Raw genomic sequence first — 26,910 nt, forward strand, 5'->3', positions numbered from 1 at the left:
TCAAATGGAAGTACAGTGTCAATGGACAAAGTTAGCATAAATGAAAATAAAACAAAATCAATACGGACGCTAAAAAAACCCAAAAATAGTATAAAGTGCCTCTTGCAGAAACCAGATAAAAGATGTCTCCATGTCTTATTTAAAAGATTGAGTCATGGGGTTTTTTTTTTAGAGATGTTTACAGAAGAAAAGTAATTGATATCCTGTCTCTAATGCAGTAACATGACTTTTTAAAATCAAAGTGCTGTAATTTAGACCTAAAGCTTCAACTTAAAAGACAGTAATCTTATTGGAAAAGTGGTAACATTATCATCCTTTTTTGACCTGAAGTTGAAAATAAGGTCAAAATAAGGCTATTTTTGCAATTAAAAAAAAAAAAATGCAATACAACTCTTAAAAATCAATTACATGTAGCTATGACTTGCTATGAATCAAAATTGTGTTTCTGTAGTGATGTGCTTCACTGCATTTATTAAAAAAAAAATTCTTTTCGAAAGTGGAGAAACTGTGTTTTGTAGCCTCAGCAAAGGCTGAAAAACAGGATTTAAGCCAGAAAGGGGGCAAGGAAGGACGCCACGTAAGAGCAGCCTACCTACATGCTCTATGCTAGCTTTGACCCTCTAAATGGAAGGGATCACAGCTTCTAGGAGAGAAATAGTCAGTTACTGCAGGAATGCCAATCTCACAGTGAGAAACACAACAGTATTTTTTCTAGAAAGAAAAAAGTTCTCATTCTCATGCAGATACAAACTAGTCCAGAAGAGTTACAGCCTTAAACACTTTGTGCTCTTGATGAATGAATCTCCCATAATTACAGTGACCTACTCACCATCTTCTGTAATAGTACCACTGCTGGAACCATTGCTCTTGGCCTGTCTGTGAGAAGAAGAGAGAGAGGACTCTGTGTTGTGAACCTTAGGAGACGGGGAGGGTGACGGGGAAGGTGTGAGAGTTGGTGATGTGCTTTTAGACGTAGATGAAGTCCCAGATGGAGGTCTTTTGTTCATCTCTAGTTTTTGCTGTAGTTAATGATACAATCATTTCAGTTTATAAAAAAAGTCTTTACCTATATACAATGCTTCAATATTATTTAAGTTGCATATCATTTCTGCAGAGCATACAGTCACAACTAGAAGCTTCTGTGTAATTCATACTGAAATAATTGAAGCAATAGTGATTTATCCCAGGTGAGAGTCTGTCCCCTCAAATTCATCAAGAAAAATATATTTATTCAGGCTGTAATTTTGAAGTAAGAAATTGTTTCTATAATACTATATACAAGCACTACAATTATTTTTTTTATAAAAGCTGAAATTACTTTGACACTGAAAACAGGTCTTTTTATTCAGATATTTAATTAAATAAATAAAACCTCAATTAAAGCTTTTTGAAGTATATCAGATGCTTATTTAAAGTAGCACTTCATGCTGGATTAACCAGAAATATGTAGCAAACATAAACTAAGTTTCGGATGCATTTAAATCCCTTGCTGCACCAGAATGAAAGTTTCCAGTCAACCCTTAAACTTGTTATTACCTAACATGAGTCAAATGATTCAAATTTATTAAATAGTTTGCAAATATTTAATCCATTTAGAGGGATGGAAAACAAAAAAATACACAAATTAAAATGAAGAATAAGAATATATATGTATGTCTATCAGTCTTTTCCAAAACAAGTTAATGTACCTCATCTCCTAAATTCCTCAAACTATGTATCACTTCACATACTTCAATGTTTGCATTATATGACCTAAAAAGAAGCCTTAGGTGATTTTCTCCTGGATTCCTGAATTCAGAGTTTAACTTAAAATACCTTTTGTCAGTCACGCTGCTACAAGAAAAACATACGAAAAAATTTGAGCCAAGAAGGGAGAATGACAGTGGCTCCTGTCTCTCTACAACTTTGCTTCTGTGCTATGGCATAAATGGAACTTTTCTAGTTAATGAAAGAGATGCAGATTAAAAAGACAGAACTGATTTGAGTGGTAACATTCTTCCATTACTCTGTGTTATGCCAGAATGTACTACCTCCTTAGCCCTGCATTGAATTGATTAGAAGTAATGTAGCATGACACAAGTTTGAGAGGTCTCTGAAGAGCACTGTAAACTCATTTTTTTTGTCCCAAATTTCCCTGTATTGTTATTGGCCAGTTGTTTTTCAGAATGGTGTTCCCTCTCTAGTGCATTGTCTGCATTTATTTAAACTACATCACCCTGTAAATTGTTACTTAGTTTTAATTTTCCTTTCTTTAAAGCTTGTACAATCCCACCCCTCATGGATAACTTTCGCAAAATTGATGAGTGTAACATCTCTGCATTTTTACGTCAGCTATTTCCATGTTTAGACAGCACAACCCTAATGGGAGGGCACAAGCATTTCCACAATGGATACGGACATTAAATTTTCAGCATTTATGTTGTTGATTACAACAACAAAGCAGGCTGGTTCAAGCTTTTGCAGCCAGTGTGGATCCATACCTGATTCTGTATTATCAACAGACACTGATGTCCCAAAAATTGCCTCAGACGCGTGATACATGAACATCTATAGCGAGATCCACACTGATTACATGTTTTGTTATTTGTAGATAGACCGAAATTCATCTCAACATCTAAGCAAAGAGCACTGAAAGAGCTGTTGCCGTTCCAACATACTGGCATCATTTTTATTTAAAAATCTTTTCAACAGTATGATGAACTGCATTCCTAGAAATGACCTGTAGGGCATTGCACTTCACTACTTCTTTATCCCCTAATGTCTTCCACTGTGAGTGGGAATAATAGTTAAACTTCTCAGTGGCAGCACTGTTGTAACAACAGGCCCCAAGATCTGCAGGCCAAAGCTCACAGGCACAGGTATTATCTCTTAATAGGCTAACTAATATAAGTGGAGAAAAATAAGATTTTTCTGAGCACAGAAGCAGCTCTTTTGAAATTATTTCCAAGATAAAAACAAGATGAGAGGCACTGCTGAGAGTTTAATTGGAAATATATTGGTCAGACCACCTCTAAAAGAAAAAGTATTTGGTAGCTGTTCAGTAGAGGGGACTTCAATGAGTGAAGAGAATAATAAAGTGGCTTTGTCTACAGGAAAGAAAAAGACAGATCAATTATAACCCAGGGAGCAGTTACATGGGATAGAAAGGGAGAAAAGTTTATCATGTACCAAAGAATCAGTATGAGTCAGTCCATAGCTTTTGGGGGTCCAGCAGTTAAAAATTTTAGCTCCCAATCTCATCTTTGAAAACCAACCAGTAGTCACTTCTGAACCAGGACTGACAGATCAGAAACAAAGTGATTATTCAAGGAAACTGTTTTGGCATTGGTAGTTGCACACTTTTTTTGATTTTTGTCCTCCAGAAATTTCAATCAAATCACTGAACAACTTTGTAACTTCATTTATCATTGATATTTACTGATTAAATATATATATTGCTTACTGTTGCCATATAAGACGTCACAGAACGAGACAGCAGATGTAGTAATTTTATATTCTGGCCATTTTTGTTTCTTTGGGCAAAACTTCAAGAAGAATCTCATGAAAAGATGCAAGGAAAACAAAACAAAGCAAAACAAGCTGTTCGGAGATTACACAAGCAAAAACTTGAGAAATTTTGCTCTTGGTCATGTATTCTAACATTTTCAGAATACCAGACCTTAGAACTAAAACCCCAAATTATGTGCTTTCTTTCTCTTGCTCTCTGAAATGTAATGTTTTTTTGTGTGAATAACCCCACACATTTCACAGTAGTGTATCACATCATCTGTTATGATGCTGCTTTCCAACTTGTGTCTGTGTAGATTTTGAAGATTTAAAATCTTAATCCTCAAAAATTTTGTACAAAGCAGTTGTTGACTTCAAAGTGCATGCACAAAAATGGTCAGGTCATAAGGGTAAAGCTATTCCAGGAAATTGATAGGTAAGTCAGCGCAGATTGTATGGCCTGCACTCAAGAGCAAAACCTGACGTTGGGGATGACAACTTAATGTTCATACTGTTTAAAAATAACACCTTGTGAAGCAGACTGGATCCACACATATTGTTGTGGTTGGCAGATCCTGGTACAAATTATCTCATGTTCTGCACTCAGGTTATGCTTTCAGGGGGAATCTACCTAAACCACTTTAGAGTAAAGCCCAGGTGTCCCTGCCCATGCAGTGCAGTTGAAACTAGATGATCTTTAAGGTCCCTTCCAACCCAAGCCATTCTATGATTCTATGAATAACTAACTTAAAAGACTGGACTCAATCAGAATACTCAATACGTAGAAAGAAATAATGAGAAACCAAAGTAACGGTGCAGACCTACCCTAAGATCAAGTATTACATTTACTGTTTTTAAAACAGAGTGAAATTAATAATAAAGCAAAATCATGTTTTATTATTAGGTCTGACCTTTTGTAGACTTGTAATTAAAAGGAAGGTTTGTGGAGCTGAAAAGTTTCCACTACTGTAACAGGTGTTTCTTCATTTCAGGCTGTGCAATGTCATGCAGTTATATTTATCAACCATCCATGACTGAGAGACAACCTATTAAAATTAGCCAATTTGGAAGTACAATTTCTCTTTACCTTTGCAACATGTCCATTGCCTACAATTTGGGCACACTGCAAATCAGACAGAGTGGATGAAGGAGTTGACTGGACTGGACTATGCTGTTGGCTGGGTTTCTGTTCAGGTAAGCCTGCTGCTTTTCTTCTTTGGGCTGCAATCTGAGACAAAACATTATCTGCACTGCCACCTAAGAAAAAAATAAAATAAAAACAGAGTCAAGGAAACCATCATTTTAAAATATTTGTTAATTCTCAATTCACCTCTCTCCACCACTCACTTTCTTTTAAAAACTGACTGGATGAATTGTAAGCTTCAGACCCGTTCAGCAGCCTTCAGGAAAGGTAACAAAAATCAAGCACAGGAGAAGAGCTATGTCAGCCTTCTATACACACACCAAACTGGCTTTCATACTCTTGGATACAGGTTTCTTGAGCTGCTTCACCATATTGTCTTTACAGCTGCCAGATACAATGCTTGCAGCTTTGTTTTTAACTGAAAACCGATTTTTATTTTAAACAAAAAGCAAGCAACATGGGTAAGAGACAGCACTATGCAATGTATGTTGCCATGAACAAGCATCCACCTGATCTATCGTGGATGGACTCAATAAAATCAACATGTTTTTTCTGAGACAGGGGCTAACCTTTGAGACTTCTGTAACAGGTATGAGGCTTTTGTTCCCTTATGGAGGTGTCCAAAGTCCAATCCTGTTACAACAGAATTTACAGAAGTTTTGCTTATACAACAGTAGAAGCCCTCAGAAAAGGTTTAGTATCTTCTACAACCATCACAAACACTTTTTTTCCCTGAACTAGATACAAATGAATTTCTTATTAAAAATAAAAGCAGCACAGTACCTGATCTGTTATGCAGTTCACCTCCATGCCTGTTAATTCCTGCAATGTTATTGGATCCACCAGAAGAATGGGGAGAATGGTTGAAGTTGTTGGAATTTGAAGGAGATGCAGGTCTTCTTGCAAATGTTGGTAATTTGACTGGTCTAGTACCTTTGCTAACAGATGTCTGGAAAATAAAAAGAAAAATAATTTTCATCTTTCTTGTTTGAGCAAAACAAAGATCAAACTTCAACTATTTATTTATCATAGTTCTGAAACTTCCACTGAAGAACAAAAGCAATATCAGAAATAAGATTATTTTACATATACAAATATATTGAATATATATTTATATAAATATATATATTCCACAAAAGAAATGCCACCATAATGAAGGCATTAATTTTCCTTGACCCCTGGCCAACACAAAATGAGCACATGTGATGCACCTGAGATATGCTACACACATATTACGAGCAGTGGGGGGGGGGGGAAAAAATAATCACATGTGAAACTTCCTTCCTGCAGAATCCTGGTTTTGTCTCTCCCATCTTACGAAACGGCTACCACCTACTTCTCATCCATCATATCCCTGTTTCTTACTAGTTAAGCTGCAACAAGTGACGTGAACTTTCTTTCCTTCACTTGCATTTTCATATCCCCTTCAATCTAAACATCTACCTGCATCATTTTATTGACTACTGTTAACTGATGATCTAGCTATACACTAGCCAAACCCTCAGCCACATCCACAACCTCCTTCAGTTCTTTTGCTTTTACATCACTGGCCACTGCCAACCATCTGACAAACAGCTCTTGCAGCTCAGCTTTTTCATGTTTCTAGTCCTGTTGCTAAAATCACTTCTTCCAAAGCTGATTTACTAGGTTTCTCTCCTTCTGTTTATTCCCTTAACAAAACCCTTCTTTCCCCACAGAAGGATCGACAGCTAGTTCTCCCCTACTTGCCCTGCTCCTCGCTTTATATATGGGTGCCAATTATCCACTTATGTTATTACAATCATCTTTTTTAGGATGATGAACATTGACCTTCCTGTGATCTATCACTTCCCTTCTAATACTCCACCTTATTCCACCTAGATCACCTCTACTGGTATTAAGCTAACTTCCACTTAAAAAAGGAAGACAGAAAAATATTCCTCCTAAATTGTCTTCATTGTCCCATTCCTAGAACCAACATGAAATACAGTTCTGGACTAGTAAAGTAAACCCTTCTCTACGGTTGGCTGTTAGAATTTAAGGTCAGGGGAGTAAGCACTCCTCCTTTTTCTCCTACTAACTAGGAAAGCAAAGGCTGTCAAGGTTGTTTTGCTTCCTGTCTCAAGACAAATCAGCTATTTTCCTTTTGTTTTGCATTTTCACTGAAAACATTGTAGAATCAGGCAAGCTTCTTCTCTAAAAAATAGAATTTATTCATTTTTCCCTTTTTACTTGCACTTTAAGGCTTCATGCCTTCAAGCCTACTTGATTACTAGCTGATACAATTTATCTATTACTAATCTTTCAAAATATTATGTCTGTATATTTATGTCTCACTTTCTTCCCTCCCCCACCAGTTCCTAAAAATTGAGAAACTTTCACCCTTTTCTTCTGCCCCTAGTCTTCTTCCAAATCAGAGCAGTTTCCACCACGCTCCAATGACTCCACCTACTTTGGCAACTAAAATATATAGGTGAAACCAGCAGCCACCTTAGCAGTTTGCAAAAAATTCATTAGGGCTTGACTTTATCCTGGTTAACAACAAGTAATTTCATTTCATACAAAACTTTTGTTCCATTTATGTTCCTTCCACAGAGCTGGGTATTCTTCCTAAACAGCGAGCTTAAAAGGACAAGCCACTACCGAGACACCAGGTTTAAAGTAATTTCTAATCAGAAACACAGTGTGGCTCACTAGTCAGCATGGCCTGGACATAACACAGTATTTTTGTACACATTTTGTTCGCCTACTATATCAGAGTTCCCACTGTTGTTAAAATCATGCTTGATTGCTCTCTGCGGCCAGGCAGTTCTCATCTGTTCAGCTTTGCCATCTTTCCTGAGTCGCGTTCGGTCGGAATTCCAAAGCTCAAAACTGGAGGGCGGTAAGAAAGGCGGTATCACTGCTTTCAGTTTATCGCTGGGCAGCCTGGTAAATGGAGCACTGCTTCTCAGCTGAGAGGGGAAAACAAAGAAGAGGAAAAAGAAAAGAGCCTCTTCTTAAGAAATATTACTGGGAGCTGATGATGTAGTTTCAAAATTGTAAGTTAAATAAAAAGATGGAGACAAAGGCATTTTTAAACAAAATAAAATGTAAACAAGACACAAAAGCAGTATTCGTGAAGATGCACTACACATAATAACAGAGAGAATGCAATGGACATTCTGGCACCCATCAGTACGTTCATTCATTTTGCACAATGAATATAGTTTATTAAGTGGCAGAAACTGTCTCTTCCTCCGTTGGGCTGAATCTTGCATCAAAGTGATTTTCACAGGAATGTTAATTAATTTCCAAAGAAATAACAAGGTAGTCCTCTCTGTTCCCAGATAGGACACCTGGAAACAGTGAACAACTGTCTGTTCCTGGTGTATGTGTTTTCCAGAAAGGGAAAAAACCAAAACAACTGATTTGGCTCCCTGGAGTTCTGTCAGCCACATCAAAAGTTACCCAATCTTCTTAAAAAAGAACATAAAGGATAACCAGCCAAATTTAATGACACCTCCAGGGAGTCAGCTGTAGGGGAATTTAAAGCTACAACATAACAAAAGAAATAGAATACAAACAAACATTCTAAAATAAATATTTCCTGGTTGCCTCTACTGGTAATATCTCACTTTCACACTGTCAGTTCCTGTCTAGTGACTATAAACAACTGATAGGTCTCTTTTGAATGGTGACTTGGATAGGAGATAAAAAAAATAAAAGTGATGGGAGCTGCATGACCTTCTGAATTGGGCTGAACATACCAAGAACACTGTGACATACCATGGTTGTCAATAATTCATCATCCTTTCCTCCTTTTGCAGTGTTTACACCTGAAAAATATATAAATGATATTTTATTGTTTACATGCTCCTACTTTTATTCTCATTGTTTTTATTCTCATTTTCTTCTCAAAAATAATGTCTCATTGTTTTTATTCTCATTGCTCCTACTTTTATCGCTTATTGTTTTCAAACATTCAACAGATTTACCCTCAGTAAGCACACAGAACCAAGATTTTCAGTGACACTGTCATGTACCTAACTTAAAGTTAGGCCAACAGTCTTATTTCACATCACAAACTGTGGGGGGTTTGCATGGAGAACTGTATAATTTCAGTAGATGTGATTTATGATTTGGGATATTCCAATCTCTCTTTCTTCTCAGAATTATTTATTATTTGTTTAAATAAATTGGGTTTCATTACATAAATTAGTTTATGAAAGATACTAACAACTTTTGAGTGGCCTGTCTCTACTGTCCAATTTAATGGTGCTTGCAACAGAACATTAACATCAGCGTTTTCCTGCTTAAATGATGCTGCACTGAGTGTACAGCATGATCAACAGTCAGGAGTACCAACATCTCTCTTTCTATATACTACAAATACATTATGGATCTTTTCAGTTGTATTAAGCTAAATAAAATCTAAATCAATAAATTAGAAATAGTATCATCTTGACTATCCCTCAAGAGCTCACTTCCCACAAGACAACTCTGGCTTTACCACTAGCTTTGTTATTTGTGATCCGAGCTGTAGCAGCATCCAGGTTTCCAGAGGTGTCCGTATCACTCTGTGAAACTGCTTTTATGGTAGAATTTAATGATGGTTCAGGCTCATCAGGAAAAGGCACAAACTGATTGGAAGGAAATCCATGGCGCAATGTCTGAGTCAACTTCAGTTTGCGGAATCGATTGGACATCCTGCTCCACCAGGACTAGATTGATAAGAAGACACAACAATTTAGTTCCAACTACAAAAAAAAAAAAAAAAAAAAAAAAGAGGCAAAGAAATGTGCAATTAAGTAATCCTTAGAGCAGCAATAAATCTGTCAAGGAGTTTTTGAGATAAACTACAAAAGCAATGTTAAAGTGGTTTGCAATTATCAACAGAATCCTTCACCATAATTTGTACGCATAAGATTAATCTCTTTCCTTATTTTTCATCTGTCAAATGCCTTACAATATTTTTCCACACTATCTAGAAAGACAAGGTAGATAAAAGTATTAGGGCAATTTGAATAGGAAATTTTTACAGCTACATCGCAAATAGTTAATCTGCCCATTAACTTCCAATTTCACCATGTGAAAATTTATATTTTCTGCTTCTTAGAGGTGTGCATAGAAGTTTATCCAATCTGTATGAAACCTTCTCCTCAAGATTTTCAAAATCAGTGTCAAACTGGAAGAGTTCTGACAGTATTCCTGTCAGACTAAAGATCCACAATCCATACAGTGTTGCCATACAGATAACTTAAACCCTGCCAGACTGGAAAGACTATAAACTGAAAAAGAGCAAGGCAAGGAAGTATCAGCTGTGAAAACAACACCAACTGTAGGACTACTGCATCTACAACCTCCATCCTATACACATATCACATATGTCGAAACTGTTACATGAAAGGACCATCTTTGCTCAAAATATAATTTACCCAAGTATTTACAGACTTACACATTTTCACAGGCAGACAGTGCAAGATGCTTCAAGTATTTAGCAGGACATTTCTCTAGACTACACAAGACCTACAGGCTATATTAGGAAGACCTAAGCAATCTGTGTTAAAGATTATGTAGCCTGTAGGTAAGTAAATCAGATTATAACTATCTTCTGATTATTTCTTAGTAAAGCTTCTTCTTCCCTTTCTGAAACACTTTCAAAAAAAAAAAAAAATAGTCATGTAAAAGTGATGATACTTCATCAAGTCAGCTTTATGTGATAACAATCCAGGTAACACACTCTCCTAGTTTACTCTTTATTCTTAGCCATTCCTTCTCATCATACATATTCCTCTCGCTCCTTGGCATTTAACATTTTTCAAGTGCTTACTGATATATGCCTTCCCAACTGTCATACAGTAGAAGTAATATAAACTGTAAACTTATTCCCTGTAAATCAATCCTTCCAGCAGATGATCATTAAAAAGATTTTAAATCTGCACAGAGCAATAGTAATGGATAGAGTTCTCAGACCTTTATATCTCTTTGGACCCATAACTAATAAAGATTTACATTACTTTCAGCAACAAATGATGAAAAAAGGCAAGAGAGACAAATAGTTCTGAGAAAGCAATGAAAACCACACAGTTCAGTGTTTATTCACCTTTCAAAAGGAACTGAAAGGGAAAAAAAAAATCCATCTAGTTTTAACACGGAGTACAATGAGCTTACAAGAGAGACTGCTTGCACAATGCGGTTTGGTTTTGTTCACTGAAGCTAGCTTGCTCCTGTAACAAAGATCACTTCTAAGTTCCTATCATCTTTGTTACTCTTCTTCACAGTGCTTCTGCCTTGGCTAACATATGCTGACACCACAAACTAACCCAAAATGGAGTAAGTACAGCCACTGTGTTACCATATAACGACCTACTGCTCTCAACAAGACAAGAATAATAGTGGAGAGGTTCATCTTGTCCTCTGGCATGCAGAGTATGGTGGTCTGAGCTCTGAAGTTTCCAGTCTGCTGCTGCAGAAGGCTGTGGTCTTTCCATATACCCTACCACATCACACATACACAGAAGCTGCAGTAAAGGGCTTTAAACTAGACCAAAGCACACAAGTTACAAAAATGCATTTGTGGTTAAAAATAGTGTCTGTCAGAAGGCTGAAATCTAGTAGCAGTGGGAGAAGGCAACAGTATCAAAGAACAGAAAAATGGTGTTGCCACTTGAGAAATACCTTAGACATCTGAAACAATATTAGGAATGAAAGAATAAGGGGAAGAACTGGGAATCTCTGCTCTCAAACAACTTTAATCTAAAAAAGAAATTGAATGTGACAATTCACAGTGCTCTAATACTGACATTGAGAGTATAACTTGCTAAAGAAGCACAGGCAGGAAGAAAAGAGAGGAAATAAAATTTTTGCGTATGGAAAAGACACAACTTTGCTTTAAAGTCCACAAAATGGTGAGAAGCAAAGCAGTTAACACTTTCTGTGTGAAAGGCGTAAACAATGAGATCATGGTTATCCACTACCTAATCAGTAGGTAAAGGTACAAGGGCCTGTATTACACATAAATTACAAATAAAAGAAACACACAACAAAATAAAAAATTTACTTGTTAATGACAAAAGTGATCAAATAGGAGACACAGAAAAGGGTTTGTTTTTTTCAAACTTCAAAATCAGCCTACTGTGATCAGATATTTTAGTATGAATACCATTAACAGGAGGAAGGTATGAATGAATGTGCATTTGCTTAAGAGAGTAAGAATATTTAAATGAGCTTACACAAATTAAAACCAGACAAGACTGATTAATATTACCCTAGAGTAATTATAGGCAACATGACCTCTGAACAAATAATGATTATCTTCAAGATAAGTTAAGAGGATGGAAGAAGTTACAGAAATCAATCAAAAGACAAATACGTCATCACCCTTACCCCAAAGAGGAAAATCTGAAAATTTAATGATCAAAAAGCTTAACTTGAAAGGACATAATGGAAAAAACTTTGCATATCACCACAGCTCATAGCAGACAGCTGGCATGGGTTTGTTGGGAATAAATCCCATCAAATCAATCTCTCCCTGTGACAGAATACTGGTCAAGTGGGCAGAAGGGAGAAAAGCTGTAACATAGCTTGACTGTAATAAAGCTTTTATCACTATTCCATATAACATTCATCGAACAACTGAGGAAAATATGGTTTAAATAAAATTAGTATAGGAAAACCAGCATAGCCAAAAAACATATTAAAAGACAAATTACCAACAATTTGATCTCAAATTGGGAGGTCATACTTTGTGGAGTGAAACAGGAGTTTGGAAATGTTCATTAACAACAGCAACAATGAAACATATTTTGCAGAGTCTATGGAAGACATCTATCTGGACAGTTTCATTAGCACCTTAAGATGCTCTAAATTTTAACACTGAAAAATTGACATTATTCAGTAGGGGTCAAGCTGACATGTAAGAAGAAGAAATCAAGTGTCCAAATTCAGAAAAGGAAGTAAATAGCAAAGCAGTTGTACTAAAAAAAAAAAAGAACATCTGAGTCATAACATACTACAAACTAAGTATAGATGCACGATGTCTTACTGCTGCAAAATAGGTGAATTTCACTGATAACAGCATGAAACACACAACTGCGCAAGTAGTTTTTGTACACCACTATGTGATACTGAGACATTAGCTGCAATCTCATGACTTGTTTTGAATCCCTCACCTTGACAGATACAAATTTGAAATAGTAAGAAGTTTAGGAAACATAACCTGCAAACAAGGAAATTTGAATTAATTACTTTTGTTCAGTCTAGAAGAAAAAAAAAGATTGAAAAGAATATGATAGTTCTTGAAGTATTTATATAGTTCTTATAAAAATGAAGGTGGCCACTGAACAAGAATCAACCAACTTAATATGCAGCAAGAGATACAGATTAGATCGGGGAAAAAAATTCTAACAGCAAGAAGCGACAAGCAGTGGAACTGGGTGCTGATGGAGATCATGGGACCAAAGGATCTTCTTCACCACAGTGAAGGAAGAGAGAACAGAAACTTCCATCAAGGATGTTCTTGGCATGTTCATTCTGTCTCCTTACGTAAAGGCAGGTAAGCCTGTCAAGTTCCCTCTCATTTTTACATTTCCATGATTCTGTAGACCCTCACATTCTGTCATTTGCACTGATCTAGACAGAAAATTTATGTACTGGCTGAGTCACCATAAATATCTTTGGTTTACAATTCTGGCTCAGCACAGAGCAGTTGCCCACATGCAAGCACTGTTGCTACAAAACCCAGGAGAGGTCCCTCACTTCAGCACTCTCTTCACATGCTGGTCCAAAGAGAGATGAGTCTGATGACACACTTCCCCCCCGGCAATCTGTAATTGTCATTTATACCCTCTCTGAACATTTATAAGGAGAGTAAGATATGTAACATACTTGTGGTCAGACAGAATGGTTAATAAAGCATTAAGCAGTGATGGAAGAGGGGGCTACGTTGTCTTTCAGGTTACGTGTATATATATATATCAGAGAACTATACAGAATACAGTTTCTGCTGAAAAAGTGTTTGATTAAGACTTAACTTGTAAACACTGTAATATTTTGTAGTTTTGAGACCAAATACTTAAACATTCCACACATCAAAATACTAAGTTAGCGTCAGTACTCACATGTACATTTTTATCATTGACAAGTCTTGTAATTTTTTCTTAATTTCACTTCATAATCTTTTATGACCCTAACTCAAGCCTTTGCATCATAACACTGCAAGAGCTGCCATGTGACCTGTTGTTGATCTGTATTCCGTAAAGCCAAAAGCTGTTGTGACAATCACCTATATAAGTAACTGCATTCTTAAATAGGTCCATCTGAATTCATACTGAAGTTGTATCGTATCAAATAATAGAATAATCATATGAAAATAACCACTTGTTGTTTCATAGTTAAAACTGCAAAACAGATTTGAGCTAAAGTAGAACTTTAAAAGGTCTTTAAAATCCATGTCAACAATAGCCTGGAAATTACCATGTGTGTTTCCAAGGCCCTGATAATATTTACACTAAAAATGTGAGATCAGGGACCCGAGAAAATTCTGAGGTATACCATAATCAAAAATTATTCACCTAAATAAACAACAACAGCAACAACAACAAAATAAGCTAATACTTTTCCCTTCTTTTTTTTGCAAACATAAACAAAGATACTGTGACTTACGTTGTAAGTGGCATGCACTTTTTCTGACTCTCTGGTTTCCTACTGGACTACCGCCAATTTCAAGTTAAGATACAGCATGCCAGAGGACATATAAACCTGAACTGCACACTCTTCCACTCGTCATATTAAAATCTCTGCTATGATCTTCTTAATTTTCAATGCCAAAAGCCTGTTTCTGTTTATGGTTGAAATTAAGTCTACCCTCCGTCCTAGAAGTAGACAAGAGATACAGCCTCTAAAGTCTTTTGGGCTGTTCCACACAGAGTCCAAGGAGTATTTTCAAGTACATTACCAGAACTTCAGTTTCCTCCCAAAATCATCCTTCCTTCTTCTAGAGTCTACTAAATACCATAAAAGTAAAATAAAAGAACTACTGCTGCAATTTCTACATAGAACAACATATAAATAGGCAGTTTCTCACTATGTTAGGAGACACTAGCCAAATTCCCTTAACACATCCACTCCAATTTCAAAAAAACTTTTTTGTTAATTTTTTTTTTTTAACTTAGCAATGAGTATAAAACCAGCCTACTAAAGATGGAGTACATTTGGATTTTAAAGGCAAATTTAAAATTAAGATCATAATGGAAATTCAGTTCCAAACTTATGAACATAGTATCTTCCACTACTTAATTACAGGATCTATTTCTAGGCACTCAAATGCTTCGATGCAAACTCTTCCTTAAGTCTTCCCTTTGCCTCGCCATCTGACAAAAAAAAAGCTGAACACATATTTCATAAAACCAGGAAGTGCTGTCAATGAGGAATTCAGACCACACACCCCCAAAAAAACCTCTTACGTATTAGATCCAAAGTACTTCTTAGCAATTACTTTCTCTGCTTCATACATTACAGGAAACAATCACTGGTTATTTATTAAGAGTGAATGTATTTACCTTTAGACCTCCTTTGTCATCTGGCAACATTGGGACATTTAAGGATTGCCTACTTCTAGAACAAGGCAAAGATGATCTGTTGTTCAGTTTATTCTTGTCTTTGTCTATTTGCATGCATGCTGATGCCAGTAACCGTACAAGCTCTGTGTCTAAAAGAAAACAAATTAAGGTAGTGTTTATTCTGTTTTGCTTTCTCAAATTACGACTGATATGCTGACACTCTCCCTATAAATCCCACATAAGCTGTAATTGATCTACCTCTCAAACACAAAGCAGATGAACCCCCAAAACCTCCTCTCTTGACCTAGGTTTCCCATGCCTTCTCTCCACACAGTGGGCTGCAGTCTTACCATCACTCTCTAAACGTATTTATCAAAATAAATAAGCATGCTATTCAGTTGGAATCAGTCATGTGTGACCAAGTGAACTGCCTCCTCTCGCACTTCGCTGAAGAACAATATTGTGATGCTCCCTTTTCTCACCTGACACAGAAGAGAGTAGAGAAAAATGAATATTCTTTCTTCAAGCGTAGGTTGCAGAAAAGAAGCTTGAAATTAAATCCCAAAGAGAAAGGAGATGTTCAGCCTGGACAATGAAGGGGCTGAAAAGACATGGGAAGAAAAAAAGGTGGACAAAAAAAGTAAGGAAAAAAGAAAGGAAGAGGAAGAAAAAAGAATGAGCATGAGATGAGGACAGGAAAGCAAAAAAAAAGAAAAATATTCTGTAAATCTGTATTTTGTACAGAAGTCAGGAAACACTTTCAGAAGGGCAGACAGAACTGACCTATATATATACTGACAGGTAACAAGATAAACTACTCTGTCGTACAAGAAATTAGTTATGAAATAATTCACTGCATTTATTTTTAAAATTTCATACTATTAGTGATCTACTTTTGACAAAGTAAAGGTATCTGCTAGTGACCAAAACCATCACAGTAAGTAAATACAGAGAAAACAAACATTAATTCCATCAGCAGTTGTATTTTTTGGCTTCAGATAAAGCAATTCAGGTACCAGGCAAGGTTAGCAATAACAAATTATATAGGCTAAACAAACTACAACAAAAACTAGATGTGTTTCATTGAAGTCTCCCCAAAATGTGCTGCCTTTTTCTAAAGTACTCCCACAAAAGCAACCTGAATCCTGAAGTGTGATTTATTCTCAGCCTTTAAAGACCTAGTGGGAGGTTCAGCCAGGAGTCACTAATTTTGTTCTGATTGCACTCTCTTTGTCCTGTCCCTTTACTGCTGTTTACTGAGCAGAAATTTCTAGCTCCAGTTCATAGCTCTGTGCTAATGACACTATAGAATACCTGGGCTACCACAGTCAAATGCCACTGAACTGGCTCTGGTGACACAAACACCACATTTTGGAGCATCTTCAAAAACAAAGGCCAGAGGAATGCACAAAATCCATTATCCCATAAATGTATATACTCATCTAACCAATTAACTCACACCCCACCATTTTCAGGCAGTATCCTTTCTTGGTCCAGTGCAGCCTGGACCTCAAAGGATGGACCTCAGAGGATAATTCCTAGGAACTTTAATGTATTTTCTAGATTGGAAGGGATGTTTATCTGTTTATGTTGTACATTTCCTCTGTGCTCTTTGAAATAACATACCTGGATCATTTAGCAGCATTATCAGGTCAAAAGCTGTGTATCCGTTTTTTGCACGAAGATTGACATCAGCTCCTTGATTTAACAAATACTTTACAACATCTTTGTTTCTTTAAGGGAAGAAAAAAATGCATTGCTCATGTTAAAACCTTTTTTTTAGAAAAAGAAACCCCTAATACTCCATTTTCATCCTTTTATACCACTGCTCCTCAATTAGAGATCAGAGTTTTACCTTTTCCATAGCTAACCAAGTCTAAAATTTGTTCACAAGCTATTCAGAAGCTCTCATGATTCCTTTGTCAATCACTGTTTACTCGCTATGAATTACACTAATCAACATGCAAAAAGTCAGCCTAAAAAACCTAATCTGAACAGTCAGTTTCTTAAACTGACCTTTTTCAATTGACTCTGGATTTGTTGCCAAACACCTTTCCAGTGACAAGCCATTAATGCCTAGGGCAAAAATGCAGGTGGAAAGACAAAGGTCAGTCCAGTAGTCATCATGTGCCATCACTAATACTTCAACACAACTTCATATTCAGAACAGGTAAGAAACTACGTACAGAAAAGCCGAACTGACTGAAGATAATTTATAAACTCCAAACAGTACTTTACTTTAATTAGAGATATAAATTATACAATTAAGAAGGCACGTTATCACTTCTTTGAGGTGTTTAAAATGCACAGCCAATCAGCATTAAAAGATGACCAACACAAATACCTTCCAACAAAAGCTCATAAAAGCTACTTGCGTAAATGGAACTCATCATCCCATTCCCATTAGCCCCTTTCCCTTCTCATACACCTGAATAAATAAGCAGGCCTTGCCTCATGAGTTAAAAACAATACTGTAATTCAGTCTGCAAAATAGGCAAACAGGCAAAAAAGCCAGGGAAAATGTATTTAATACAAAACTCCTCTTGAGCAGAGACTGACCTTGTATAAAAACAGACATGCATAAGCAACATGAGCAAAAATTTTCCTAAGTAGCAATAGGTGACTGCAAACTCTAATACTAAAGCTGACAAACAGATCTCAACCCCTCCAGAGCATTACTTCTTACTGTACAGACCAAGTTTTCACTTCTGAACTCACTCCAGATAAAATAAACCTAAAATGGAGGAAGAATGTTCCTTCTCTGTTCTAACAAAATTTCTGCTTATCCTCACAGCTCCTCTGCATACTTCCCACTACTTTTCCTCTCTTCCTTAAAACTGTGTCATCCCCCCATCCTGCTTTCCAGTCCTGCACCACGAAGGCACACAGAGACACAATCCTTTAGTGCCCCTGGCTCACACAGACCTTGCCTGCTCCCTCCTTCAAACTAGAGACCCTCCATACCACTGTTGTTTCTGAGAAAGGTAAAGCTGAGGCTCTGCAGAGATTTCGAGTTACAAAAATTCACAGCTGGCCCATGCTGACCAAGGAGAAAGGCTAGAATATAAAGTATAGAGTTACAAGGGTAAATATTTATTCATGCACATGAGGTGTCACAGCCAAATTGGGGCACCCCTAATGTGGTTTTACACAGGGTTCTTGTACCCTTTGAGCATTTTGGTACAACACAATTTGACTAGGGTAGCTAATGTAACATTCATCTACAAGAGAGGCAGAAAGGAGGATCCAGGAAACTATAGACCTGTCAGCCTGACCTGAGTACCAGGGAAGGTCATGGAGCAGGTCATCTCAGGTGCCATTAAAAGTCATGTAATGGACAAACAGTGGATCAGGCCTAGTCAGCATGGGTTTATGAAAGGCAGGTCCTGACTGACAAACCTGACCTCCTTCTATGACAAGATGACCCGACTATTGGACGAGGGAAAAGCTGTGGATATTGTCTACCTGGATTTTCAAAAAGCATTCGACACAGTTCCCCATAGAATTCTCATAGAAAAACTGGCTGCTCATGGCCTGGATGAGTGAACAGTCTGCTGGGTCAAGCACTGGCTGGATGGACAGTCCCAGAGAGTGATGGTCAATGGAGCTAAATCCAGCTGGCGGCCGATCACAAGTGGTGTTCCTCAGGGCTTGGTGTTGGGACCATTTCTGTTCAACATCTTTATTGATCATCTTGATAAGGACATAGAGTGCATTATCAGTAAGTTCGTAGATGACACCAAGTTAAGCGGGAATGTCAATCTGCATGAAGATAGGGAGGCACTACAGAGAGACTTGGATAGATTGGATCGGTGGGGCAACATTAACGGGATGAGCTTCAACAAGGACAAGTGACAGGTCCTGCACTTGGGCCACAACAACCCCATGCATCGCCACAGGCTTGGGGAGGTGTGGCTGAAGAGATGTCTGGAAGAGAAGGATCTGGGGGTTCTAATTGACAAACAGCTGAACATGAGCCGGCAGTGTGCCCAGGTGGCCAAGAAAGCCAACGGCATCCTGGCTTGTATTAGAAATAGTGTGACCAGCAGAAGTAGGGAGGTGATGGTCCCCCTGTACTCTGCACTGGTGAGGCCACACCTGGAGTATTGTGTCCAGTTTGGGCACCTCAATACGAGAGAGATATCGAGGTGCTGGAGCGAGTGCAGAGGAGGGCAATGAAGCTGGTGAAGGGCCTGGAGAACAGATCCTATGAGGAGAGATTGAGGGAGCTGGGACTGTTTAGTTTGAGGAGGAGAAGGCTAAAGGGAGACCTCATCACTCTCTATAACCACCTGAAAGGACATTGTAGAGAGGTTGGTGCTGGTCTCTTCTCACAGGTGATTAGCGATAGAACAGGAGGGAATGGCTTTAAACTGCAACAGGGGAGGTTTAGGCTGGACATTAGGAAAAAATTTTTCACAGAAAGAGTGGTCAGACAGTGGAATAGGCTGCCCAGGGAGGTGGTGGAGTCACCATCCCTGGATGTGTTTAAGGGTGGTTTAGATGAGATGCTGGGGGATATGGTGTAGGGGAGAACTTTGTAGAGTAGGGCTGATGGTTGGACTCAATCCCAAGGGTCTTTTCCAACCTGAATGATTCTGTGACTAATCGCTAACACCCACACTACCAATTACTAATCACAGTAAAACTTTGCAAAGCAACTGTATTCCTGCAGCATTGTTGCTGCTCATCTATTGATCCTGGAGTCAGGCTTGCTAACGTTACTTATCTATGATGCCAGACAACATTGGGAGGGTTTCAATGATGCATTAGAGGGGCTATGATGCCGGTGTTATCCTGGTTGACTAAGGGTATCTTTTATCCTTTATGCACAGCTCTACATTTCCAATAAGTCAAGTCCTTATTTCCAGGGCTGGAATATTCTTCTGGTTCTTCCACTGAGCTGGTGTCCTTTACTTTGTTTTACTTAAGCATGAACAATATGAAAGTCTCCAGTAAAATTCCACTACCTCAAATTTTAAGTGTCTTAACAAGTTAATACAATTTCATACTATAAAGTAGGACTGATTGATATAATAGGGAAGGGGATCTTCATAACACAGTCCTCCAGGAAACTGCAAGGGCAGTATCTGAACACATACAGTACTCCGCTGTGCTCTGTACTCCCACAAACAAGGAGTGCTTGAGTACTGGCAAGAGGACATGCCAGCAGCCCTGCACATCACCTTCTGCTGGCTGCTTCTACTCCAGCTGTGTGCTGCGGTGGCTGCTGCTAGTCGAAATGGCCGCACCAGAAAAACTTATCTTCAGGCACTTCTGTGAAATGCCTATTGTTGCTATCAGTACTGCACTGGTGAGGAAGCAGAGAATCTCATCTTCTGTAGGTCCCAGGAACTACTTCAGAAAATTTTCACAAAGCAATGACAAATTGACCTCCTATTTTTCCCCTTTGTTGCACTTTCACAGTACAGTGAGATATGCTGACTAAAAACAGAAGCTGGAGCAGGATATCTGCATTTGTACAATTAACGTGAGCATTATCAGGCAGTGAAGTGAGTCTTAACCTTGCTGAGGGCCTTGTCTACAACAGAAAAAAGTTCATCTTCCTAAATGGAATATCCTGTATTCAGACAATGCCAAGTATATGACACAGATCACATGTGAAGTAACAAGCCAATTTCTGGGGTCTGACTCTTTAAGTGCCTACCTGCATTTATAAAGTAGCTTTAGAGAAAATGACAACCAGTTCTCCAGTGGGTGCATTTCAGAAAACTCCATGAAAACTAAAGGCTGAATAGGGGAACATAAGAATAGTTTTAAAACTAGAAAATATGGCACATAAGAAGGGTGATTTGCCTTGAAGCTTCACAACTTGATCTAGGCCTACAACCCTGACAGGAGGTGATACTATCTTACAAAACACTAAAAAACATCAAAGAATGAAAGTTGAAATCTGCACCAAAGTTCCTAGTGCCTGCCTGAAGCATTATGTTCCCAGCACTTACTGAGCAAGATTCAAGTTTCCAAACATGCCATTCCTTCTGAAAACCAAATGGCATTCAGGTCTGCTCTGAAAAGCTGAGGGCAGTGCAAGAGTCTTGGAAAACTGAGATCACAGGTCTCCCAATTTCTTGTAAGACCCCTTTGCTTCCAGAGTCAGTATCAAAAAGATTTCTTCTATTGGGATGTAAGAAGAAACTTCTTTACTGCTAAACCCAAAGAGAACATGTATCTTACCCGTGGTATGTGGCCTGCATTAGTGCTGTCCAGCCATGAACATTATCCTGTTTGTCAATATCAGCATTTTTCTCAACAAGGAGCTGAACAAGGGGCAGCTGTCCAGTTACAGCCGCAATCATTAAGGGAGACGCACCGTCAACATTGGTAATATTGACCTGACTTGGGTCTTCATCAACAATCTCTTTAACCAGCTGAAAGTTTCCTGCAAAACAGTGATAAAACATAATCTACATGAGCAACAGAGAACTGCTTAGCCACTGAATTAATCTGTATTTTGATTTGCTGACATTGGTCTACATTTCGTGGAAATAAAAAAGAAAAATAAAGTACAAGAGCAACTGCAACACTAAAGCTAAATATTTGTACTGATTTGTCTTTTACTTAATCAGTACATCTTCCCAGGCTACATAAAATTGTGGTATACACGAGACACTGTTGTGCCTCATTTTCCCTACCTGTACGCTTACAATACAATCGCATTACAAGAATCATTTTCTGAAATGAACAACTAAGCTATAAAGGCTGTATAAACTGCAGTGCATCCCACATGTGAAGACACAAGTAGGGTATATTTCTATTAAATTGTCATAAGATCATGTCATGCAAGGAAAACTGATGAAGCTGAGACACCATGATTTGTCCTTCAGCAGGATGAAGATCCCTGTTCCATTTCCACAGGCTGAAAACACAGAAAGCAGCAATTTTAGAATCAAAGAGAGTGGGTACAAAGGCACTCTGAAAGGTGGTGGACAGGCCATCCCTTGCCTTAAGCAGGTAGAACCATGACCTATGTCACACTAGCCTGTAAGTTCCTCTTACAAAGGTGGTTCAGATTCTAAAAACCTCTATCGATACAATTCCACAACCTCCCAAGAAACCAATATATTCCAGTCCTCAATTTTCTTATATTCAGACAGTTTGGAATTTTTTAACTCTGCCTCCAATACTTAAACTAAATCGCCAATACAAAACTTCCCTATTTCTTGCTCAAGACTACTGCATTATTCCTGTCATCTTTCTAGTTCTTTAAAAGTGAACCTAATGTTCACAGAAAGAGGCAGGTAGTCATTGAGTTCTTGTCTAGATTACAAAAAACAGTACAAAACATGCTACTGAACATATTTTAAACAGGGTGGTTTTATTTCTAAATCTTAACAAAAGTAGGAACAAGCACTATGTATGAAGTAGTCAGGGTTATCTTGAGTGCTTAAGCTCACCCATCTCACTTTTTTGATGGCATATGGCAGGCAAAAGTAGGGAAGTTAAGAGGAAAAAGAGATCTCTGTGACTGAGTATTTACTACCATAGGAACAGAGGCAAGAAAAAGCAAATCATCCACTGCCATGCAAATGGAAAAATTCTCACCTTTAAAAAAAACTTCAGATGGTAAACTGCTTCATGACATGGGCTGCCTTCAACTCAATCATAGGCATGAACATTTTCCTTGGAAAAACAGTCAGAATCCCAGAATCCCTGCAGGCACTTGAATGCACTCACTGAAACGAACACCCACCCATGCCACTCAACTAATTTACTGGAACAACAAAGATACAAAAGCACAGAACTACTTTTCTTATGTCTCAATTTAGTAAAAGACAGCAGGTAGCTTTTTTAACACAGAGCCGCATCACAGACTTTGTTAAATAGAAACTGTGGAACCTACAGAGACTCCAGAATTGACTTTGAACTCTGGCCTGGACACTTCTTAACCTAGTAAGCTGTTCTTTTCACAGTGCTGCCATCCATAGCCAAGTATTTCAGAAAAAAACTAAAGGAGTGTGCTGACAAGTATTCATTTGGCTCTCCCCCTAAGCCTCCTTCCAGCCTAGCGCTAACGTTTATAAATCTCAAACTAAAAGTCACAGCGGTACAAGAAGAGCAGCTGAACTCTCTAAAATCTAACAGACGTGAGGCTTTCCTAGGAACAGGTTTTCGTGGCTTAAGTGTGAAGAGTTAACATTTAAGAGAGTGCTCCTGATACTGCTACCTATAACCTCTTTCTTCTCCACTAATACATCTGCCCATTTCTAGTTCTGGTAGTCTGAAAAGCCATAAAGTTCCTGAGAAAGTGACTTACAATGGGTAACTGAAAAGCAACTGTGAAATTGTTGTACCAAACCCAGGATGAGATCTGAACACTAAGGCCAGGCTTGCCCACTTAGAACACACCTCTAACTTTTCAATAGGAATGCAGCCACAATAAAACTTGGAAGATAACTGTTGATTTAAAGATGCACTGCTGAAATCCTTTTGGACAGATGTTCAGAAAAAAATGGCATTTTCCTTCACAAAAATCACTCATTTACAAATAATAATAGTAATAATAAAAAAGATCTAAAAATCCAGCAGAAACTCTGACAGTTACTAACTCAGAGCTCTCTTCAGGTTGCAGCTCCCTGTTGAAAGCAAGGTGAACCATAACCATATTAAAGGCTTCATGATTATGTTACAGTCAGGAGTGGGTACACGGACAAAAAAGTTGGAATGTGAGGCAGCTGTGCTCAACTCTAAAGCTCACTTATTCTGTATGCATGTATCTCAGTCAGGAGGGGGAGAGCCAACTTTCAGTGCACTATGATCAGATTTTCTCTGCCACGGACATAGAAAGCACAGCACCAGTAAGCATTATTAGGCTCACTGCATGTGCAAGGATGTACTACCAATGTTTCCTCACTGTCTGGAGCATCTCAGTCCCAAGTAAGGGCAGACTCACTGGATAAGAGACCCCCCCCTTAGGTCTCATGGGGCACATCTCATGGCTTCACTGGACATAAGATTTAATCTCACATGGGAATGACATCTTCCAATATTTGGAAAAAAAAAAATATCCATCAGGAACTTTACTACCGAGTGACTATTTTTTTTTCTGACTGCTTATATAATAATACTGCTGGCAATAGGCTAAACGTGCTATCATGCTATCAAATAGCTGAAAACATTTAAATGGCAAAATGCCAACTGTAAGAGCAAGAATCAGATAAGATTCAAATACTGAATCTCTCTAGCCTGTCAAAGAGATTGCAAACAGTGCAGAGTTTTCTGACCTGCAACAGTACCCGGAATCTCAGCGGGAAGTGAATAGTCTTGTTTCCCATGCCAAAGCCATCAGATAGGAAGCCTCAGGCCAAACCCTTCCCTTCAGCACTTTTTTCTATGCTGGAAGATCCAGGAAAAGAGGTAACCAGAAAGCAGCTTGCCATCCACTGGGGTGCAACCCATCAGAACCCAAACCAAATTTAAGTCAACAGGATGGCACTGGCTCTTTCCGTTTGCCACGGAACGGTTTCACCAGTTGTGTGCTCATGAAAGTCACTCTTGCTCATGAGAGAACAGGCAAAATCTGAAACACTCTTTCCTTGAAAGAACTTTAAAGAGCAAATACAATGCTCATATTTTTTGCACCAATTAGCAATTTTGTTTTCACACTTCAAGTTTATGAGGAAGGACAAAAACATCGTATTAAAGGTAGCATGGTCTTAGAATAACTGGAACTACTGTAACACACCATTTTGGCATGAAGAGCACAACCAGGAGTTCATAAAGATTTTCTCATATTGGAACGTGAAGAAATAAACACATTTTTTAAATTAAAAGAAAAATAAGAAAATACCCAAAGCCACATGTAAAAACAGAACATGTCTTGGTTTCCCATGCTAGCAAACAAACATGCTCTGAAATTACAAGAACCAGAAGTGGTGAAAAAATCCTGTAAGTACTTACCTAATTTCAAAGCATGAAAGACATCAGGTTGCCTCTTTTCTGTATCTGGAAGAAATATAAATATTTCTACTAGCAATCATTAAAAAAATCAAAAATTTCTAGTAAAATTTTTATAGCAAAAACTATTTTAAAATTTACATAAAGATACCATAAAACATATGTTTAGACATACATTTAATAAGAACAAAGAAAACACTGATAACTTTTTTATTTTCTTTGGGAAGAATGACTCACCTGTATGGTTCTCTGTGCAGAGCTAACGCTACAAACTATAATAAAGCACCAGTACAGGCTTTTGCCTTTCAACTTCCATTCTCTACCAGGAAATTTTCCAGTATTTGGAAACTTCTGTGTTTCCTTCCTGGAAGACTGAAATATCAATTAAAGAAACACAGTATGGTTCTGTGGTCTGGTGTAATCCTCCACACAACAGCCAACAGTCAAATAGCACAGGATTATTTTGAAAAGTGACTCAAAAGGAGTTTTACAAACTGTGCCATTTTTATTTCCTCTTGAATATTGCCAGGTTAATTTGTGAAGGTCACAAAATAATAGTGATGATTTAACTACACAGCTTGCTATTTGTGCATTAATCCTTCAGCTCCCAGATCACCATCCCCATAATAAAAACTGTAATTATTAGAAATTTTAATATTTTCAGTGAAGGATCATTCCTTTGACATGCCTTCAAAGAGCTTTGAAACTGCTGACACTAGGTAAGATGAGGAAAAAATAGTGACGTATTTTGCACCTTCCACTCAAGCCTGAAAAATATATCCTCGTCCATCTTCCAAAGCATTACTGACACTACAGAACCAATCAGGTAAAAAGATTTTAAGGAAGGCAAGGAGGTGTTGAGATTTCCTGAGCCAAATTCTGCTGGTTTTATAATACAGAAAAATTAATGTTCATAGCTGGACTCCAAAGGAAGCAATTTGAAAATGCTGAACAAAAGCAACTGATGGAAAGTCCAAAGAGCCATGAGAAACTCTTATTTTAACAGCGGGAAGGAGAGCGGTGGGTCCTACATTTTCTCCTGGTTCAGAAACTGCTCTTATAGAAGGAACTGTGCATGAGCTCACCACTGGAAAACAGATTTCAGAAGATTAGTTTAGGAAAGGACCAGATGCCATACTTGGCATGTGAAAAGCCTGGAAGAGAGACAGCCTCAGGGAGACCACAGGGAGATGCCAGAAGGAAGGACTGCTGTCCAGGTAAGCCGAAGTAAAGACACAGACAGAACACCAGCAACACCCAGGCCATTTCGGGTAGTTCTGAATTTGCTACTGAAAACAGCCCTGAGAAGAGAGTTGTCTTCTTTTGGGAGGCAATTCACCCTATCTATGGCAACCAATCAGAAGAAAAGTTCCTTTTCTGCTGCCTTCCGTATCAGAGAAAGGATCTTTTTTCTTCCCAGGATATACAAGACTCCAAGAGGAGTTTTAAGCCATTGTCAAAAACCAATGCAGAAATTTGTGTGGAACGTTAACATTTTTATGCCCCTCTCTGCCCCAGTTAGTTAGTACCCTTCTGCTGATGGAAACTCCTGCTCAGCAGAGGTGACAGGAATACTCATCTGCTTTAAAGCAAGTCCACTCTCCCAACTTAAACAGACTTCTCCAATACTCTCAGTCGTACGACTACAGAAGACTTCCAAGACTCATCAGGCCAACTTTGCCTGCACATATGTTCTGTATGTGCAAACGCACAGGCAAGGTATAAAGCGCTGCACTAGTGAATCCCACAGATGTCTGATTCACGATGGCTATTCCTCAGAGAGTGGTCATGAGCAAACGTGTACAGTCAGCCGGTTCGGTCTGATAGCATGGCTTAACCTAT

The 26,910-nt window shown here is 38.1% G+C and overlaps 1 protein-coding gene across 11 annotated transcripts in view; it reads right to left on the minus strand.

Moving 5' to 3' along the window:
* Positions 1-26,910, minus strand: part of ANKS6 (ankyrin repeat and sterile alpha motif domain containing 6) — a 50,817-nt gene that overhangs the window by 18,229 nt on the left and 5,678 nt on the right. For 10 of the 11 annotated variants that reach the window (XR_012629824.1, XR_012629823.1, XR_012629827.1 and 7 more), the window contains exons 3-12: positions 25,072-25,116; positions 21,349-21,553; positions 16,777-16,883; positions 15,151-15,299; positions 9,102-9,312; positions 8,378-8,427; positions 7,360-7,563; positions 5,414-5,579; positions 4,574-4,743; positions 830-1,019 (exon numbers count right to left, since the gene is read on the minus strand). Coding sequence is in view for 1 of the 11 variants with exons in the window: in XM_074876079.1 (XP_074732180.1) it covers positions 830-1,019; positions 4,574-4,743; positions 5,414-5,579; positions 7,360-7,563; positions 8,378-8,427; positions 9,102-9,312; positions 15,151-15,299; positions 16,777-16,883; positions 21,349-21,553; positions 25,072-25,116 (1,497 nt within the window). In the remaining 10 variants the exon portion in view is untranslated. The remainder of the gene's footprint in view (positions 1-829; positions 1,020-4,573; positions 4,744-5,413; positions 5,580-7,359; positions 7,564-8,377; positions 8,428-9,101; positions 9,313-15,150; positions 15,300-16,776; positions 16,884-21,348; positions 21,554-25,071; positions 25,117-26,910) is intronic. The other variant, XR_012629837.1, reaches the window with a different exon arrangement.

This window comes from Strix uralensis, chromosome 1 (assembly GCF_047716275.1).
Source record: "Strix uralensis isolate ZFMK-TIS-50842 chromosome 1, bStrUra1, whole genome shotgun sequence".
NCBI lineage: Eukaryota > Metazoa > Chordata > Aves > Strigiformes > Strigidae > Strix > Strix uralensis.